The sequence below is a fragment of the Buteo buteo genome, chromosome 24 (genome assembly GCF_964188355.1).
Source record: "Buteo buteo chromosome 24, bButBut1.hap1.1, whole genome shotgun sequence".
In the NCBI taxonomy this organism is placed as follows: Eukaryota; Metazoa; Chordata; class Aves; order Accipitriformes; family Accipitridae; genus Buteo; species Buteo buteo.
The window spans coordinates 17,423,296-17,443,258 of NC_134194.1; the positions used below are offsets into that span (position 1 = coordinate 17,423,296).

General features: G+C 38.1%; 1 protein-coding gene across 2 annotated transcripts in view; it reads right to left on the reverse strand.

Moving 5' to 3' along the window:
* The window catches only part of SLIT3 (slit guidance ligand 3), a 537,089-nt gene that overhangs the window by 136,045 nt on the left and 381,081 nt on the right, over window positions 1–19,963 (reverse strand). For both annotated transcript variants that reach the window (XM_075056287.1, XM_075056286.1), the window contains exons 14-15: window positions 9,732–9,875; window positions 6,902–7,065 (exon numbers count right to left, since the gene is read on the reverse strand). In XM_075056287.1, the coding sequence (XP_074912388.1) occupies window positions 6,902–7,065; window positions 9,732–9,875 (308 nt within the window). The remainder of the gene's footprint in view (window positions 1–6,901; window positions 7,066–9,731; window positions 9,876–19,963) is intronic.

Here is a 19,963-nt window from a genome sequence, read left to right on the forward strand (position 1 = left end):
AGCATTGTAGGGGTTGCTTTTAGTGTTATTTCACCTGTGGTAATCCAAGACCTGTTTGTGTATCAGTCACTGAATCCACATTTTGCTATGAATCTGCAAATAGGACACTATTTTTAACTGTCCCATCAAGCTGTAACACCTCAGGAGGCTGCTGCAGTCTCAGAATAGTCAGATGAAAATTTATTGTCCAATTGCAGGCTCAAACGTTCTTGCACTGGTTTTAGCTGACTAGCTCTCTTCATGCCAATGCCTCTCCAATTATTTTCTTTATCCTATTCAAGTGACCACTGTACACACAAAAAAGTGCTAACTTTGCATCTCTGGTAAGTGTTGTTCAGTTTAATCTCAACACACGCAATGGCAATGTGAGAGAAGAGAACAGACTTTGTCCTACCTTAGTTTTTGAGGTATCTATCTGAGTTACAAGAGTAATCACTCAGCTTTCTGCCATAGCTAATGAAGACACCTCCAGAGGACAACTCAGATCTCAAGTGAGGAGTCTATATAGCTCTGTACTCTGCCTACATGGAGAATCTAGGACAACTATGTTATTTGGATGCCTAAGTGATATGGATGCATCTGTGACTAAACATTAATTCTCCCTCTTTTCATCGCCTCTTTACTATAATTGCAGATAAGGATGTTGGCTAGTAACAAAGCAGTTCAGATGTTTAGTTTTTTTTGAAGACTACTTCAACTTAAAAATAAAATGAGGCACAGCCTTAAAATAAACTTTTTAATGGGGACACATCAATTTACTTTCCAATTAAGAACCATGCTCTGTGCCAAACAGAACCACCTGCTCTCTGTTAAGCTTATGCTTCCTTGAGTAAAATGGTTTCCATTCTGCCTACTTTCCCCCTACCGCAGTGCAGGAAACTGCAGTGTTCATCACGAGCTAGTGAAGGGTTAGAGTAACTGACACAAATATTAACATAAATCTGAATTACTATCAAAGATTTACAGAAAAGGGAGGGCTATAATCAGTATATAGTACAGCCAAATTACTTTATCAACAGGAACATTTCTACAGTACAAGGGAATTAAGCTCCATTACTATTAGTCATAGCAGTTGTGTTGTGCTCTCTAATGACTTCAACTTCAGAAAAACTTTATGCAAACCAAAGCTCAAATACACTCATTTACAGTGTACAGTGAAGACTTCAGGTTCATAATTATGAATTCAGTCTAGGATTTAATCTGCAGGTGATTTGTTGCTGTTAAACAAACTTCCATTCAGATAGAATTATTCTTATGCACAAAAAATGGGTATCCTCCGTTTCGCTATTTCCAGAGTTTCTGAAGGTACTTTTGCTGTGTCTTTGTGTCTTTCAGGGGAAAAAAAGTAGAACACGCAGCATTTAACTGAATAAAACCAAAGCAAAACACACAAAAAAAATCCGCAGAAAGAAGTCTGAATGGGGTTAATTTTCCAGTTGTCCAGATCATAGGCAATGCTTCATATTCCTTTCCCTCACTCTGCTCAAGCAAAAGCCCCGGTGGTCAAAAGTTCTGGAGCTTGGCCTCAGACAAGATTTCCCACAAACGTGACCAGGCCTAGTGCATCCTGTGCAGGACTGCCAATCCCCACCACTGTCATCTCCAGTGTGGACAAAGCTATGAGCTGTTAGGGCTTGGTGCCTGCTCAGGCAGGAGCTGCTGGAGACCAGTACGCTAAGGGCAGGCATAATCGCGAATGCCCGAGCACGTTGCTGCAGCACTGTAACAAGGCAGACAAGAGCAGGTGGATATCAGTGCTTTTCATCAGATAGAAAATGCTAAGGGCAGGAATATGAATACACAGTCTGTAAATGACTATTTGCTTACAAATATTGAAGGAATTTGCAAAGTTGTCATCAGAGTGACTGGCAAATTACAGGAACAACTGGAGAGTATTTCAATCAGATAAATTATATAAGATCTGGATTAAATTCACTTGCCTTTCATGACTTTTAAGTGCTGGTTGAGGAGTAACAGTACATTGCATCTTTCATTTTGAGAGCTCAAGGACCTTAAATAGTGTTTACATGTCACTAAGAGCAGAGAAGGGGATAACCTAGGGAGACCAAGGGACAGGAAACGTATGAACTACAGTAGGGACTGGACAAAAAGCCCTGATGTGCAGCCTGCGTTCTGACTGGGAACACTCCATCCACTGCAGTTCTATGCTTCTAAGGCTGAAACAATGCAGAGAAGAGAGAAGGAAATTACAGGTGATCACAAGTAATATGAGCTCTGTTCCAAAGTAGACAGGTAATCCAAGAAAGGTCAATATGTATGAAGACAGAGACTAGAAAAGACACATAAAGAATTAGGAGGAAAACTGCAATTAGTAAGAAGAGGTTTTATCAAATGCCTTCAGAAATTATGAGTGAACAAACAGCAACTACATTACTCTCTAATAACAGGGGAAAACACAAGAGATTTGACACTAGCCCTAAATATGCAAGCTCTGGATCCATATGTACGACAGAGGCTGACTTTGATTTGGGTTGGGTTAACAAGAAGCAGTGTCCAAAAAGGAGAGAATTGTGCTAGCAGATGGTTCATTGTCCTCCTCCTATTATTCCATGTGCTTTTGATTTGTACAGCACTATCTGGAACTGAAGTAACTAATTAAAATCAGTTAGATACATGTATGCCCCAACTCAAAAGGAAGCAGGAAGACAGGTTTACTTCACAGTATTTCAAATAGTAACCTTATTTCTAAGATTCTTATTTCTAAGAATTAGAAGATAAAAAGCTTTCATGATGTGATGCTCGTAGCTATACATACACTTTGATCATCATCAGAAATAGTATGGTAGGTGGAACTTTCACAGCTTTTGAAATACACAATATACTGAAAAATGCAAACACATCACAGGGAAAAAAAAAGATATACAGCTGAATACAAGGGCAGCTCTCTGCAAAAGCCATTTCATACACAGTGTCACACAGCAATCAAGGATCCTGCCAACTCTTGAAGTGACAATAAGCTACCGCAGAGACAACACAATCTGCTCATAGATTCATTTCCCCCTCCTAAAGCCCAGTGCTGCTTTAGAAAACAAAACTGCTGGGTAGTGAACTTGATCAAATGCTACCGGGTAGAAGATTTTTGTTGTTCTTTCCCCCCGCTATTCCTACTAAGAATGGGAGCCTCCAGTGACCTAAGGCTGGCAAGCACCATTGGATCCTTAGGTGGCCATAGTGGGCAGATGCAGCCAAGAAGAAAACGATCATCAGAATTTCACTGTTACCACTGAAAATGACACTATTTTCCTTTTCTAAACAGAAGAGAGAGAGAATTAGTCACAGCCTATTCCTCCAATTTCTCTCTCAAGAAAAACCTTTTTTAGTCTCAGATGCTATAGCTGTGGGGAGAGAGTTGAGCAAGGGGGAGGTTTATTATTATTTTGGTGCATCACATTAAATGGAAGGCAGAAATACAGGGGAAATAGTATCTATTGCAATCTGAGGCTTAAACATATTTGATAGTATATTCAACAACTTTGCCTGCCTCACAGCCCCAGGCAAAAACATGCCCCTTTCCCTGCTGTTCCTTCATTTCATGCTATAATGCTTCCAATTCTCCTTTTAAAAAGAATTATGCACATTATCTACCTGTTGCACAGAATCTCCTTCCTATGACCACTCATAAGCTTTGCAGATGTTGTTCCGTCATTATCAGTAAAAGCTTGAGTCATTTGGTACAGGGAGGAAATAGCATCTGGGAAAAGTGCCTTGACGACGAATTAAAAAAAGAAGGCAAGTTCTCCTTGCTAAATACTATCTAAAAAGATGGTGGGGAGCTGAAATAAAAACTGAAGGAAACAATATGCAGAATGAAGTTTTCTAGGTTTGCTTTTTTTAAATTATTTTTTATTTTTACTATGCTGCATAGTTTTGTCCTCACGGTTTTATTTAATTAATCAAATACAGTTCTATTTAGCCCATCTGCATCTCTGAATGTGTCCTCTTGACATTACCTTCTTGATGTTCCTCTACCATTTAAGACTGATGAAACTTAAAACATCTCAGGTTTTCTTCCCCATTCCTGCTAACCACTCCTCTCTCCTATCCTCATACAAAAAGCACTTCCCTTTCGTCTCTTAATTTACTGAACAATCACATTTTTTCTCATGCCAGGTCCATCCTGAAAGTCCCCTTTATGATATTTTGTAGAATCCAAATGAATGTGGAAAACACAGAGATTGCTTCAGGACAACCTCAGAATTTTATGACTTCAGAACTGGTCCTTTCCTTCATGTCAAAATACTAAGCCCACCTAAGTTTAACTACTCATGGGTATGATCCTGACACTGGCTGAGTACCTCTACTCCCACAGAGCTCACACTTTCTGTGCATCCTTGTCACTTCTCAAATGTCAAAGACCAGGTCTGGATAAAATCTCTCACATTGCTTCCTTAACAAACCCCTCATTCACTGTGCTTTCTCCCACAAAACCATCTTTCTGACCATTGACGTATACTAAATATATTAAACAAACTGCATGAAAGTATGAGGATCCTGAAACAAGAACCCTTTGAGAAAAAAGATGCACACTTACAAAAGGATTTAAAATAAAATTTCTTTTCTCATAGACTGAGCGAAAGATGTAAAAACTAGACAGGGAGAATCCCACAGCCAGTAAGGACACTGACAAGTTACTAAGCATTGCCATCCCAGGGGGATTGTGCAGGCTCATCCCTGGATAACACAAAGCACTGCATGATAGTCTGACTTTGAATGATGAAGCTTCATACCTCATGGACCTTTCTGCAAAGAAACGTGCTGCGTTAAATCCTGGCATGAAACATATTCCTCAAAATGCAAACATGAAAATTCCTGCTAAATGCCAAGTCTGAAGCAGCCGTGATTCAAAGGGACAACTTGAGCAGAACAGGTGCCAAGGATGTCTGTTCTCTGGATTGATTTACAAACTAAGATTCTTCTAAACCATTAGACATTCCCCCTGTCTCATGTGAGCAGACAGTGAGTCGAGTTCAATGTATCTCATCGCCATCTGGAAACTCTACAGGAAAGGATATCTTCTCTATTGAGCTTTTGAATAGAATTAGCTTTCATCCAGCTGAAATCCTTGTTCTGAAGCTGTACAATCCCTGCTCTCCTCCTTCATAAGTCAGGTTTATGTCTTTTCCATGTGGTTTTGATATACTCGTAGAACTGGAGACCAAGGAAAAAACAGCCTAATGCCTCAAGGAAAGGACCCCCAAGATAAGAACTCACACAAAATATTATTCTCAACATCACCAGGTACTGTGTTCTCCATTGTTACTCTTCTTAGCTATGACCTTTCATAAATTACATCAGATGGTGTTTGCCTCATCCAATAGCCTGTACTATTGTTCAAGGCATGCATGCACATACATAACATTAATTTCTCTAGCCTATTAATAAAAGCAGAAGAAAATAATGGCAAATTGGGTACAGATTTATAGTGATCTGTTTCTGCAGTCTACTTTTCTTTTTAAATTATATTTATGCATTTTCATTTCTAGTTTCTTTAAATATGAATATTACTGACTAATTATCTTGTTACTATGATGGACACAATCCAAAAGCTTAGATAAAAGTATGTCATAATTTCAGTTCTGGTTATAAATTTTGTGGCTTGAGTCATAAGTGATTGAAGACTTTAACAAGCATGCCCAAGAAAACCTGACTGCAAATGAAGTTATCTTTATTTTATTTTCCCCATAAAGAGAAGGTTTAGCTCAGCATATTGCTTGCAGAGATACACAAAGAACAACAGCTTGTTTTGGGCTGCTGCCATTCAGTTTCATGCTGCATCCCCATCTAGAGTCATTAATCTTTTACCACCAAGAACACAATTTATCATGGTGTGGGTTTTTTTTTCAGAGGAAAGACAAAAATCATAGTAATTTTTATAGAAAACACTGCAAGGTACTCCATCAATAACAGTCATCTTTCTTCTCAGTACACACTAATAGATGTGCTCACTGAAACCTGTTTGTCTTTACAGTATACAAAAATCAGTAATCTAAAATACATATAACCAATAGAAAAAACACATGAAGAAGCAGTCTACTTAGTTGTGCTGTATAAGGCAATAAAGGTCCTTTTACTGATAGCTGGACCATAAATAAAGAATGGATAGGGTTGAGAAAAAAGGTGTTTATGTTACTTGGGAGGTTTTTCTGGGTGGAAACCTTTTTCCATCCAGTTCACAGCACAAAATCTTTGCCTAAACTATGATGCAAGTTTTGATTCAAAACTTACTAAAAACAAAAGTCTTACCAACTTCGATGGCAGTTTTACTTGAATTACTGCATGTTACTCGTGGATGTAAAAAAAAAATAATCTATGAAAGTATGTGAATCGATGCTGTACCCTCACCCTCAGCTTCACTCACATCCTAGGTCAGAAATGCCCATTGCCAGTTGTGTAAAAATCTCACTCATACTGTTCTCAGCCTTTTATGTCTGAGAACTTACTTGGGCTCAGCTCTCATTAAGGTCAATAAAAGTTCTGCCCAAATGCAGATGACGATCCATCCACCTTCCACCCCTTCAAAATATATTTGCCACATGGATTCACATACATTTTCATTGTTTTCCTTAGACATTTTAGAACCTAGTAATTCTTTAAAATTAAATGTCACAAGCTTTTCTCTTTTCTCTTTTCTTTGTTTCTAAGAGACACACAGAAGACAGCTATAGACTGCCCCCCCCCCTTTTTTTCTCTCTCTTTTTTTTTTTAATCCATAAGATAATTGGCTTTCTGGAGAACTAACTGAATTTTCCAAATTTAATTTTAAAAGATGCTCCATAATATCCATTATAGCAAACACTGTCCTGCAGATTCGATTAGTAGGCTCTCTGGACCTGCTTATTTCTGAATTGAAAGTGCAGTACAGCCTGGATAAATTAATTACCTGAGCAGCGGAACTTCTTGCTCTTGATCTGGCTGATTCGTTTGTTGGCAAGGCGACGCGGATTGCTGCATCGAGCGCCGCTGGTTTCTATCGGATTATCCTGCAGGTAATCAGCCAGCCACTTCAAATGGCAGTCGCACACAAATGGATTCTGAGCTAAATGTCTGCAAGAAGGATGGGATGTTTAATCAGAAGTGACCTGTGACACTGTACTCCATCACTGTTTTTCACAAACGCAAACCTGAAGAGTAGAGTAATTGAATAATCTTCCAAAAACCCAGGCCTGGCGGAAACCACACAGAGCTGCACATGAATGGGAGAATTCTGTGAGCTATCACATTTCGTAGCTCATTAAGCCTGCTGCAAGTCCTTTCACAGAGGAAACAAAAATTAAGATAGCAAAGCCTGCTTTAAAGGACACAGACCTCTTGTCTACAAAGTCCCATGTTTTCTCCCAAGAGCTTGATATGCTGCCTTTTGAGAGAAATGCACCTTTTTAGGTGCACCTGACCTGATGATCATTTTGTATCCTGGTTTAAAAAATTTTTATTGGCAAGCTCAGTTTCCTAGGGATCAAAATGCAAATTAGTAAAGTGCCTTGGATCTGTGGGCAAAGCCAGAAGTGATCCAGAGCTCTTTTCTCAAGAGTGGAATTGATATTTGCATATATTCACCATGTGTAATAGTATTTCCCTTATATGTATTTTTTCCTGGAGCAAAAATTTTTACATTTGAGACTGAACTGTTTATGCAAGATAGAACTTGACTCTATCCTTTAGCAAAATTTGCACAACATATTTCCCACACAATTGGAGATAGGTACTATTAGGCATTGATTTTAACTGGATATTTATTTAGACTTTGTTAACAGAAATCTGCTGGAGCATCTTAGAGAGAAACAGCATTTCTCTGCTGCTGTTATGATTCATTCTGCTTGACAAAGTTGAGCACTCTATCAGAAGAGTTTGTTAGGTCTTTCTCAGAGTCTGATTCTGATCTCAGTTAAGTTAACTTGCACCTGTCCCTCTAACTTCCAAGTGAGCAGGACACAGCTCTCCGATAACTGCAAAGACAGTTTAAAAAAAAGAAAGTTGTTTAAATTTGGTTTGGACAGAGGTGTAAAGTTATAGCCTCACAAGAACTCTGCTCTGTTACTGTTAGTGTGTTTTTTCCACCTGTAGAAACATCTCTTCTTTTCTGTTTGCAGTTATATTTATGAACTGTCACTTAATAAGTATAAAATACATCGGGGCAAGGGCTGTCAAAGAGCGGGAAGTGAAAGCATACATAGCAGAAAGTGCCCAAAGAAACTAAAGATTACTGTTGTAGTAGAGCTAATCCTGGTGTGAAAGGTCCAGAGAACAAGCAAGCATATAAAGACAGGATATGGGACTGGTTTTGTAGCTCTAGAAAAAAGGCAGAAAATGGCAATCACTTGGAGTTCTAAAAATGGAGAATGAATCAAAACATTTCATGAAAAACCATCTTGGTGTGAAGCAACAAGTCCCTTCTAAGTAACAGCCGCCAGGAGTGCCAATAAAACCCTATGGAAACCAAGGCGAAATTTTTATGCCTTAAGGGTGTTGCCTGTTGTTGAACTTGACAAATCTTATATACCTCTGAAAATGAACCTTCTCTGTTGCCCTTGTTTACATACATATCTATGTATATACATAGCATGTTGCAGCAGAAGAAAGCACAGGGGGGACAGGGACGGGCAGGACTGGGGGGTTTTGTACATGATTATTCTAATGCCTTAATGGTTTGCAGCAACACATACTGGCCAGATATCTGTTGGAAATTAAGGTTGTGCTTGTGGCTGCCTGAGAAGTAGCAGGTACCCTGCTGCTAGAAACCATCCCTATTAGTTCACTTTTATATGAATTAAAACATTTATAAAACTAATTTGGCCAATACATTTCCAGTATTAAAATATATATGTGCATGTGTATATATATATTTCCAGTACTATAGTATGTGTATGTATATACATATATAATGTGCATATATATTCCAGTACATATATATACACATACACATATATATTTTAATACTGGAAATGGATATACTTGCATATTACATAAACACACAGAGCCTTATATCTATATAAGCACACACAAATATATATAAACACACACAAACAATATTGGGTGAGGGGGGGCTCTTCCTTGTTTTTCATTTGTACCAGACTGCGAACTCCAGCTCTGAAAGAGTACTGTTTACCTTATTACTCACAGCTTTAGCATGAAACCTCCTTCTGTAAAATATTGAGTCATTTCTATACTTTTGCTTCCAATTTTGCTTCTGACCTGTCTTCTAATACCTCCAATACAAAGACTCTCAGAAAATGTTTACTGGATTTTCTTAAGGGATCAAACAATACAATGTATCATTGCCCTTAAGTGGAATGTCAGCTGAAACACAGTTTCAGAAGTCACAAAAGGTGCAGCAGGACTAAGACCCAGTAAGGAGAGATACCAACTTACTAGCTCATTGAAAACTATTAGGCAATGGTTTTAATAGAATCTGCTCTTCATATATTGTACAGAGTCAAATTTACGTATTATCTTCCCAACAAACAGCTCTGGGAGCTTAATACACTTATGACATTTATGTCACTATGGGCAGGCTGTACTGATCATTGGCTGTGCTGAATTTATGCAATACTTCTTTTTCTTCCTCCTTTTATTTCTGTAAGAAATGGAGTGGCTACTACCTTGGGGTCTCTTCCAAATTGTCTTAATGTCAGATGCAAAGCCTTTGCAAAGACAGGCAACACCTTTAGTGGAGAACAAGAGCACTGTCGTTTATGATACAACCGCATACTCACAGAGTCTGGATCGATCGGAGAGGTGCAAAGAGCCCCTTGCTGATGGTCTGCAGCTTGTTGTCATAAAGAGATAGCAGTTTGAGATTATGCAGACCTTGGAACGTGTTTACCCTCAGGCAGTTGATCTTATTGGCATTGAGAAGCCTGAAAACAGAGGAAAGGTTTATAATTCATTAATCTTGCAACAATCAAATAAAGATAAGACTGAACTTTGGGTTTAAATCCAAAAAAATATTAACCTAGTCACCAAAGCCAACCCAGGTTTAAAGGTCTTCATTTACCTGTTACATTAAAAAGGTGAAAAAACCCACAGTGAATGTTTGTACACTCATAGCTGGGGAGTATACAGACATATAACAGTGCTACCTATCTTAAAATAGTTAAAAGATTGGGGTTTTTTATGCCCCCCCCCTTTGTTCAAAATTCTACACAAACATTGAAAGAAGTCTTCAGCTTAATATACATGGAAATGGCAAATACTCCCCACCTTGCTATTCCATGCACACACTCATAAACATAGTCCACAATGAGAAGAACCTTTTTTTTCCAATTTTCTCTACCAGCAGCTGTCTTAAGTCTAACTGAAATTCTGGAAGTTTGACATGTTTTGATAAGGAGTGCAGGGTTAATTTGATCATGGAAGGAAAGAAAACATGGTTCTCCTCAGAGACAAGAAGAGAGAAGTGGAAGGTCTGGACTAAAACTTCTGGAAAGCCAAGCTCACATCATACCTGAAGATAGTCAAGCAGTGAACTGGGTTGCTCAGAGGAGTTGTGCAGTCTCTCCATTGTTGGAGGTTTTCAGGATGCTACTGAATAAAGCCATGAGGATCCTGCTTTGACCTAATAAGGTGGCTCTGCTTTGAGGAAGGGTTGTCCAGTCTCATTGGCTAATGATCCCCTGGGGTCCCTTCCAACCTCCACTGTCCTACAATTCTATGAACCTACTCCATTCCAGTTACACGAGATTCCAGTGCAGTTGTGGAAAAGCAGCACAAAGGCAATTTGCATCTTTTTTTTTTTTTTTTTTTAGATATATGTTTTGCACATCTACACAGCAGCCAGTTGGCAGAACTAATCAGTTCAGCCAGAAAATCTTGGAGAGTACTTGTGCAAGTTCTCTTAGATTATCCAGCCAGAGTTCTGCCACATATAACAAGTATATACAATCCCAACAACAAGCTGGATCTCTGAGACAATCAAACACCAATACACTTAAATTGTCATTACCGTTTGCATATGTGGTATTTTACACTTAGAAGGAAAATAGGCAGGAAATGACCTATTGCTCTTACAAAAGCCCAAATCCACATCTTTTGACTACTATCAGCCTGAGAAAAATGGTACATTGCTAACAGCATATGATGTTAACTCAGTTCTCTTGGTCTCAAAATCCTTGCTACTTTGTCCATGAGTTTGAAGGTCTTAATATTGCAACATTGTGGCTCTCTATGAGGCACCACACTAATATTAAATAAGAAAACAAATGTGTTTATAGGTAAAAAGGAAAAGACATTGTCCATTCCTCAGCAAGCAAATATACCATCTTAAATACACGTCTAACAGCTCAAGGAACTTCCATTTTCAACAAACTGCACATACATAACTATGGACAACAGAGCAACCTATCAGGGAAGAAATGCATGCTTCTCAGCTGCACATGATGCTTTTCTTTTGCTCCAACAAATAACTTCAGAAGGTGTTTCCTCTGCATAGCACCCTGCCTTTGCATTGCTGAAACATTTGGAACATTGCACACTCATTACACCTCTCTGGTCCTACTGTCATTTTGGCAGAGTCTCATTACTGCTGTAAATGGCTACAGTGATACATAAAAGATGGATGCATACTTGAGTAGAGCCCTTTTCTCAAGGAGGACAGGAATGCAGTGCTTTGGAATGACAGGGTGCCAGAGCAGAACACACCTTTCTAGCCTACAGAAAAGTCAATATCAATTTACCTGAATTTTCTTCTTTATACATTGTGGAAAATGAAGTTTGACATTAGATAAGAGAAAGTCCCATAGAAGGCAACGATGGAAAAATGAGGTGACATTTTTGCATGAACTAATAGCTAAAAAAATGTTATGAAATCATAAGCAGCACTAGTATGACCCCTCTGGAATCTGTATTTCTGTGACTGATAATTATGTGGCACCTAATCCACACCCCTGTTGACTCCACCAGAAGTAACAGGGTAATTTTCATATTAGGCTGCAGGAACAGTTCCTCTGATGCATTCAACTTCTGAGATTTTGTCCGAAAGTAAACATCAATGTCATTTCTTACTATTTGCTTCTTACAGCCATCTGTATGTCTAAGCCAAAACAATCTTCATTCTCTCCTGGTTCTTGTGCATTATGCATTTCTCTTTCAAGCTTGTACATTATCTCTTCCATAAAGAACAGGTTAACAAGTTATTAGAAGGCAGAACCAGCTACTGAGTTTTGAACAATATCCCAAGACATGCATTTAGCCATTACAAATCCTTTGGTTTCTGCCCTCCGTCCTTCTGCACTGGGGTCCCACATTGTTTTTAGGTAACACACATTAGCTTAGATTGGTCCTTCCATCACAGAGGCTTGGTACCTAACTTACACAGGAAGAAAACTGAAAGCAAGTATGTACTTTGATTTACTTTGCTAGATGTTAATTTTTAACTAATATTATAGTAATATTTTATGTTGCAAGCAGTACTTGTAACAAAGCATAAAGCAAAAATGAAAATAGTCTCAGTAATAAGAGAATTTACAACTGAACTACAGTTGTATTTGTTTGTGTGGACAACCAGCATGTCTTTTTGTGATGCTTAAGAAGTGCACACACAGCAGAGCTGCACTCTGCAGATTCTATTAGCTCCTGTGTGAAGAGTGGGCTTGAAGTCTAGCCATCATTGATCCCACTTAAAAAACCCTCAGAGCAATTCTGACCTAGAACTGCACTGAATACACAGGATTTGAATCCATTCTCTGATTAGTTTCAACAAAACATGAATAAACCCAATGCTGGAAATTAGAATTTACAATGTGACAAGTTTTTCTGGCATGAATTTTCAATGATTAGATTCATGGTGATATAATCTGTGACATTTCTGTAAGAGCGAAACACCAAAAATGAGAGAAACTGATCCTATACACAGCAACAAATAGAGGCACACTCTCTCCTTTAACTATCAGAGCAAGTAATTTGGAACAGGAAAGTGCTTGTGCAGACTGTTTAGAAGTGGGAATTCAGGTACTACACAGCTTTTCTGAAGTGACAACACCTATTCTGTATAACACCTATGCAATATACGTGCAGTACTTAAATCTAAAGAGGACAGATAATGTGCTCAATGGTAATACAGATGTGGCCATACTCAGTGGATCATGAGAAAGATTAATGACCTATTTCTGATCAAAGTCAGTGAGAAAGGAGGTGGAGTGGAAGTGAAAAACTGTGAGAAAGCAGAAAAAATCATCCCTAAAAAATTTTTCCTCCTACTTACTATGAGTTAGAGGATGAATTTTGGCCAGAATCATTAAGGTTTATATTCCTTTCAAAACTCTCAGTCATTTTAAAATATCCCCTCCTGAATATTCCCCTGTATGAATTCCAATTCTTTGCTTAATCTTTCTTCACTATCACAGCCCCCCTAATGGCATGTAATTATTAATTAGGTATACAAGGCTGGCCTCACATGGAGTGCTTATAAGATTTTTTTTGTTTTTTTTAAACTAACACAAAGGCAGATGAAAAAAACATATTCTAGGAAGCAGAAACACTGATCTTCCTTAAACACTGAACCATGCTGTAAAACATATAAGGGTTTATTTTATTGGACTCACACCAAAAGGAGGACAATATTAAAAGTTGAGTCTTATTTTAGCAAGAATTACATTGTATTTATTTTGCACCGATTTATGGTGAAAGTAAATTCCACTAATTTTCCTATTTTGTTATCAGCTTGATTGGATGAGATTTATGCATGACCTCCAGATGTGGTGCAACGTTCAGAAGGAGGTTAAAAATTCAAGTAGAAATAAAACCGCTGGCTACCCAGAGGGATGATGGATTATTACCTCAAGTCTCCATTTTCATCCCTCTGGATATGTTAAAAACATGAAGAAAACTCTTGCAAGCCTAGGACCACCACAGAACACAGCAGAATGGTTAAAGACCTTGTGGTTTACCCGCCATTGAAAGCAATGAACAGAGCAGAGCAGTATTACAATTCCATGAACCCATTTCCTGAAAAAGTGAATTTGTCCACACACATTGAAATAATGTGTTTCAGTAAGCCCTTTGAACAAATGTGTACTGAATTGGCACTGTAATTGTATCAGATGCTCATAAGCACCATCTGCATAATTAAGATGGTCCCATAATTGAATTATATGCCCAACCACAGTTTCAAGTGATTAACATTTAAATAACATTTTGAACTGCAAACCCAAAATGATTGTAAAAAATTGTTTTTTTAAGAGCAAATGGGGATGTTTATATGGCTTTTATCCTTAGCAATGTTCGTATTTTTAGCTCAGTGAAATCAAGTAGTCGAACTATCAACAAATAACTACGTAACTCAGAGAATGAAACAGCAGCCTAGCAACCTTAACACATGCTGGAGACTGCAGGTTGGTTTCTGCAGCTACAGGATGGACCAGAAATCATCCTAGGTGCATTAATAAGCCAAAAGTAAAGTGTCAGGGAGAAAAGCCACACAGAGCCACTGGAAAACTTCTCTTTCTTTTTCACTAGCTTTGTGTTTTGACAGCGACAACAACATGATGAGAATGAAAATGTTTGGCATCCCATGAACCGGCTGGCACATCCCACATGCCAGACTCCACTGGGGAAAATGAGAACTCACCAGAAAAAGGCAGATGCAAAATGCATAGGAGACTTGTATGGAAGAGGAGAACTGGGTAACAGTTTTGCATGGGTAACAGCAGAATACAAATTGAATATACATGACTTTTATAGAATATCAATAGCCAAAGGCTTCAACTACATTCAAAGGCACTATAGGGCAGCAAAGAAAGGACTCTTGGCAGAAGGCGTTCCTTAGGATATACAATACCTGTCGTAAAAAGTCAAAAAACTTTTTGGCATGTTTTTTTCAGCATTTTCTCTTGAAATTTATAGGGAATCAAGCATCACCTTTGTTTTAACACAGCTTATCACGGAAGAACAGCTGAAGTGCCAATATGGAAGTATCTAGTCAAGTACACTGCCCTCCCAGCAGTCAATGACAAGCAAAGTCTAATGACAGAATTGTGTGTGCCCCTGCTTAGTTATTGGCAAAATAATTATATGAGATTCTGGAATGTTTTAAAATGGCCTGGAGTGTAGGGGAGCAATCTGACTCTCACTGTGTCAAATTATTTAGGTGTCTACTAAAATTTACATTTTCTAATGTGATGACTGACCACTGAAGAGTCTGTCCGTGCTTCAACTGATAATAACCAGTGTGAAATCATCATCGTGCTTGTTTGAACCAGCTTCAAGTATTTCCCCATGTTCAGGAAACTGGATGATGGTGATGACAAATTTATTCAATGTAAATTAAAATGAAAAAGTCACGACCTGATAGTAAGTGAAGAAGGAAGCACAGAGCACAGTCTGACAGTCCTGTTTTGGAGGGATTTTTAAGGCCTCCTTTCGTTTCTGATCCCAAAGACTGCAACTCCAGTTGAACACCATCCATAAAACAATCCTGTGGTACTCGTGTTACTACCTGGAGAATTATAAGCACGTGTTGTCATAGCATCTGGAATTCTGTTATTCAGAATGCAATATTGTCTAACTTAGGCCTGCAGATAAGGTCACAGCTGATTTTAGATAACTACATGATAATTCATATGCACAACAGAATAAACTATTTTCTGAACTTCCTGTGCTATCAGAAAGCTAGTTTCTTGTGTAATAATAACTAGCAGAGTTTCTGTCAGGTAAGTCCAGCTTGGAGCAATGGCGTCAGAAGAGCTAGTGAATTGCACACTGACGTACAAACTAGAGGTTGTTTTGGGAAGCTGCATGCAGACAGGCTACAGAAGTGACACAGGAAAGGCAGATGCTGTTGCAGTCTTTCATTGATGCTTGACTGTAATTGTATTTCTGTGTCTGGCAGATGCTGCTCCCTCACTTTAACAGCAGTTATTGAGTTTAGTAATATTATCACAATAGCAGCCTAAATGCAGAAATCTGAAGGAAAAAAGCTCGAGGCAAATGGCTTGAAAACAATTCTAAAGCTATTAAACAGGTCTGTGCAGAGAGAATTCTGTCCTGGACTAGAAGAGTTGCATAGTATCTCTGCTGTAGCCAGAAATACTTTGAGTAAACAAGGGAAAAGTTCATATGTCATTTTGCTAAGAATTGAGAATCACAGAACCCAGAAATGACATAGGTTGGACAGGACCTCCAGATGTCATCTGGTCTGAACCCGCCTCAAAGCATGACCAATTTTAGATACTTAATGCAGGTATTTGCTTTATCTGAGAAATAATTATTTCATCAGATCACAGGATAATTCAGAATGGCAGGAAGCTTGAGAGGTTTCTTGTCCTGTTAGACTGCCTCAAACGGGGTGAGCTATAAGGTCAGACCAGGTTGCTTAGAGTTTTATCCAGTCTGGTCTTTAAAATCTTCAAGGACAGAGAATGCACAACTTTCTGGGCAGCCTGCTCCACTGCTTGACTTGTCATCATGAAAATATTTCCTCTTATATCTAGTCAGAAGGTCTCTTTTTTTAATGCCTCTTGTCTCTTCTCCATGAAGAAAATGAACAACTCCATAGAACAAGAAGATTTTGTACATCACTTAAAGCCCAGAAGATGGCTATAGGGAGGAGGAGAGACTACTGTGCTATAAAGGACTTGGAAATGGAAAACTAATTTCTTTATTCTGGCATTTATATACTGTTTGCATCACTGTTTAATGATACTTATGTATATAACAGTGTAATGTATACAATACAAATATTGGAATTGATGTACATTCTTTAGAGTAATTTTGTATTTCTTTTTTTTAAATACTTTCTGTGAGTTTGTGCTTCACTGGATTTTCTTTGAGCTTCTAACAAGCTCCAAAAGTATACAATAAATAATTGGTAGGTAGTATTTTAAGCTCTTAGGTAGTGGGATTCAATTTACAATTACAAATCAACACAAGCACCTCAAACTTGGCAAATTTGCCATGGAGATGTTTTCCAACAACCTCACCAGAAGAGCTATGGGAGTACCAAGTATCTCAACTATTCATCCAAGGACAAACAGCATAAAAAGCAGGTTAAAAAGGAGAACCGCTCAAAGTAAAATTTGACTGGTTGAATTTTGGGAAGACTGGTAATAGCAGTTTCTGAAAGTACACACAGGACTTGTCACTTCATACAAGTCTATTTTAAATAAAGGTCAGTTGAAGTTGCAAATATTAGATCTAGTTCCAATTTTAAGCTAAGTTAGATGATTGGATCTGGAAGTCTAATTTTTCACCACTTCTGATGTTACTTTATTTGTCAATATGTCAGACTCCAGGCACCAATATGATTATTGGTCTTTTCCAACTACAGTGTTGAATTTTCCCTAATGATCAGACATTAGAAGGAGGAAAAGACTGTAAGCTTTTGGTTTCATTTTATGAAAGAGGACTACAACAAACCTCTGATTTCAATATATATGTACCCTAGGAGTATATCTACTTCTAGCAACATCAAAACAGAGTCCACTATAGGGATTCTTTCTTGCCCAGCAAGCCATAGGGATCTCAACCATAAGATTTAGGATCAACACACATAAGCACTTGTATGATTAGTAACTATGCAAAGTAAATTTCCTCAAGGAAAAGGATTTATTGAAAACTGATACTTGCCAGAAATTTGAAAAATGATATTTCATCCCCCTGTATTATTTTGCTATACAATCTTTTTAAACAGTAGAGATTTTATGATACCTTCTTGTTCCAGGAAATAGAGCACTGTAAAGCACACAGTGTATAACTGTAATAAAAAGGCTCCCAGAATGTTTGTTTTAATAAGGTTGCAGAGAGTAAAGCGTATTACTTAGATATGAAAGATACTGGTTAACAAACTTGGTGCCCATTATCCACAGCTCACTGTCTTGAGCCACTTGACTCACTGTTTCACTGCAGACTGGCTCTGCACATTTGCTCATTTGGGAGCAAGCAGAGCAACCATCAGGTTTATCTGTCACAGGGACTGCGCAGTGTTATGTTGCACTCCCCATGCAGTGACTGGCAGACCAAGGTTAGTCTAGGGCCTCCTGGACAGCAGTTCAAACTGGCCACAGCGAATGATTACTTGAAAACTTTCACCTTGAACTGAAACCCTTTCTATTCTTTTGATATTCAAATGCAAGATGCACAAACAACCATAATTAATCAAACACTATTTCACAGCTTGGATGGATTGTTGTCCCAATGAAATGAAAGTTTCAGTTTACTGTAAAAAAAAAAAAAAAAAAAAAAAAAAAAGATCTGACTCCAGTTATCCCATTCTGGAAAACACTATAGGTTTCTAAAATCCAAATTGACCTAAAATTCTCAGAGACACTTGATCCAGACTGCTGAAAAGAAGAATGTATGAGGATAGGGTACAGTAGCTACAGTAGCTTTCTAGCATTGTCCCTCCTGGCAACTTCAAACAGGATAAGGAAAGTAACACAGACCAAGAAAAGCTTCTGTTCCACGGAACAGATGTGTAGTTGGACTTCTGTCATAATGTTTGCTGCTGTGTTGGTTACAGTTGCATATTTAGGAAGACATAAGACTTGTGAAATCAGCAATTTAACAGAAATCCAATTGTGATTATTTATGTGGGGAATGTTGACTACTTAAGATAGCTAATTATAATGAAGACTTCAGAAGCAACATTTTAAATTAAACCAATAGGGTTAAAAAAGACCCAAATAAAACCAACACCACACCCCACCCCAACAAAAAACCCTTATTATCTAACCATGCCTTATTATTTTCTTGCCAAATATAATATAGTATTGGCTTAACCACCTCTGTCTTATATGACAGAAATACAGAATTCTAATGCTAGCCAGGTGGTCTAAAACTTGTTCTGAATTCTTAATTTCCTATAGACCAAAGTCAAATGGGGCAGTTTAAGATGCTGTCATGCCTGACCTGAGCATTACTTTACCCAGCTACAGTGTTTCTGACATCAGTGGTACTGTCTGCAGATGTAAGGCACTTATACAAAACAATTCTGCCAAAATAGAAGTGGAATAAATTGGCCCTATATAGTGACAGTATATTTAAACAGAAGGATAATGACATTTCTGATAAACTCTGTTGAGTTTTATCCAAAACAGTAAATAACAATATTATCTGCTCTGCAATTTCACAGTGATTATTTTTTCCTTCTAAATACAATCTCAACAATTTTATACAGGACCCACAGTGACTCCTTTTTTCCTGACTGTGTCCTGCTTTACCATAATGCCAGTGTATTTTCAAAAATGCTCCAGCTCAAGCTTAGGAAATTACACTGGCTACCAGAATACCTTAATCAGAGCGTTCTTATCAGTGTGTCTCCAGACTAATAGGAAGAAATCCAATCTAGAGCCCACTGAACACTATATTAGATCTAATCATAGGGCACTCTTCCAACTATTCAACAGCAGGCCTAAAACCAACGAATGCCATTTATTTTTTTGGTATCCATTAAAATACTGCAAGCAATCCCATAATAGCTGCTTCAAAGCCACGATCAGAAAAGTGTGCAGATGTTTGTTTGCATTTAAAGCATGATCATTCAATGTTCTCCTTGCCAAAAGCTACTTTACATTCAAGAAGACCCTGAAAGGTCCACAGTCACAATACTCTGGGAATCCCATAACAGGGCAAACTACTTACATCTTCTCAGCTTAAGAATGTTTAAATGGTTGAAGTAAAACACCTTTTAATGGTTCTCTGGTGTATAGGTTTTGTGCCCTTAACAAAAAGGCATCGCTTGAGCTAATTCAGACTGGAAAATTACTGTATCCAGGCTTAAATATGTAATTCGCTGAAAGCCCACACTACGTGCACACAAGGACTACAGTATAAAGGTATTGAAACCTGCTTAATGCTTTATGCAAAAGTTCTAGACACACATTTTTATAGGACACTGTGAGCCATGTGTTGAGTGTTTTTTTATTTTTTTTTCCTACTGGGAAAGATCCTATCTGTAAAGTATCCTGGGTTAGAGCAACTGCGTATCACTTTGGACTTGTAACCATAAAACATT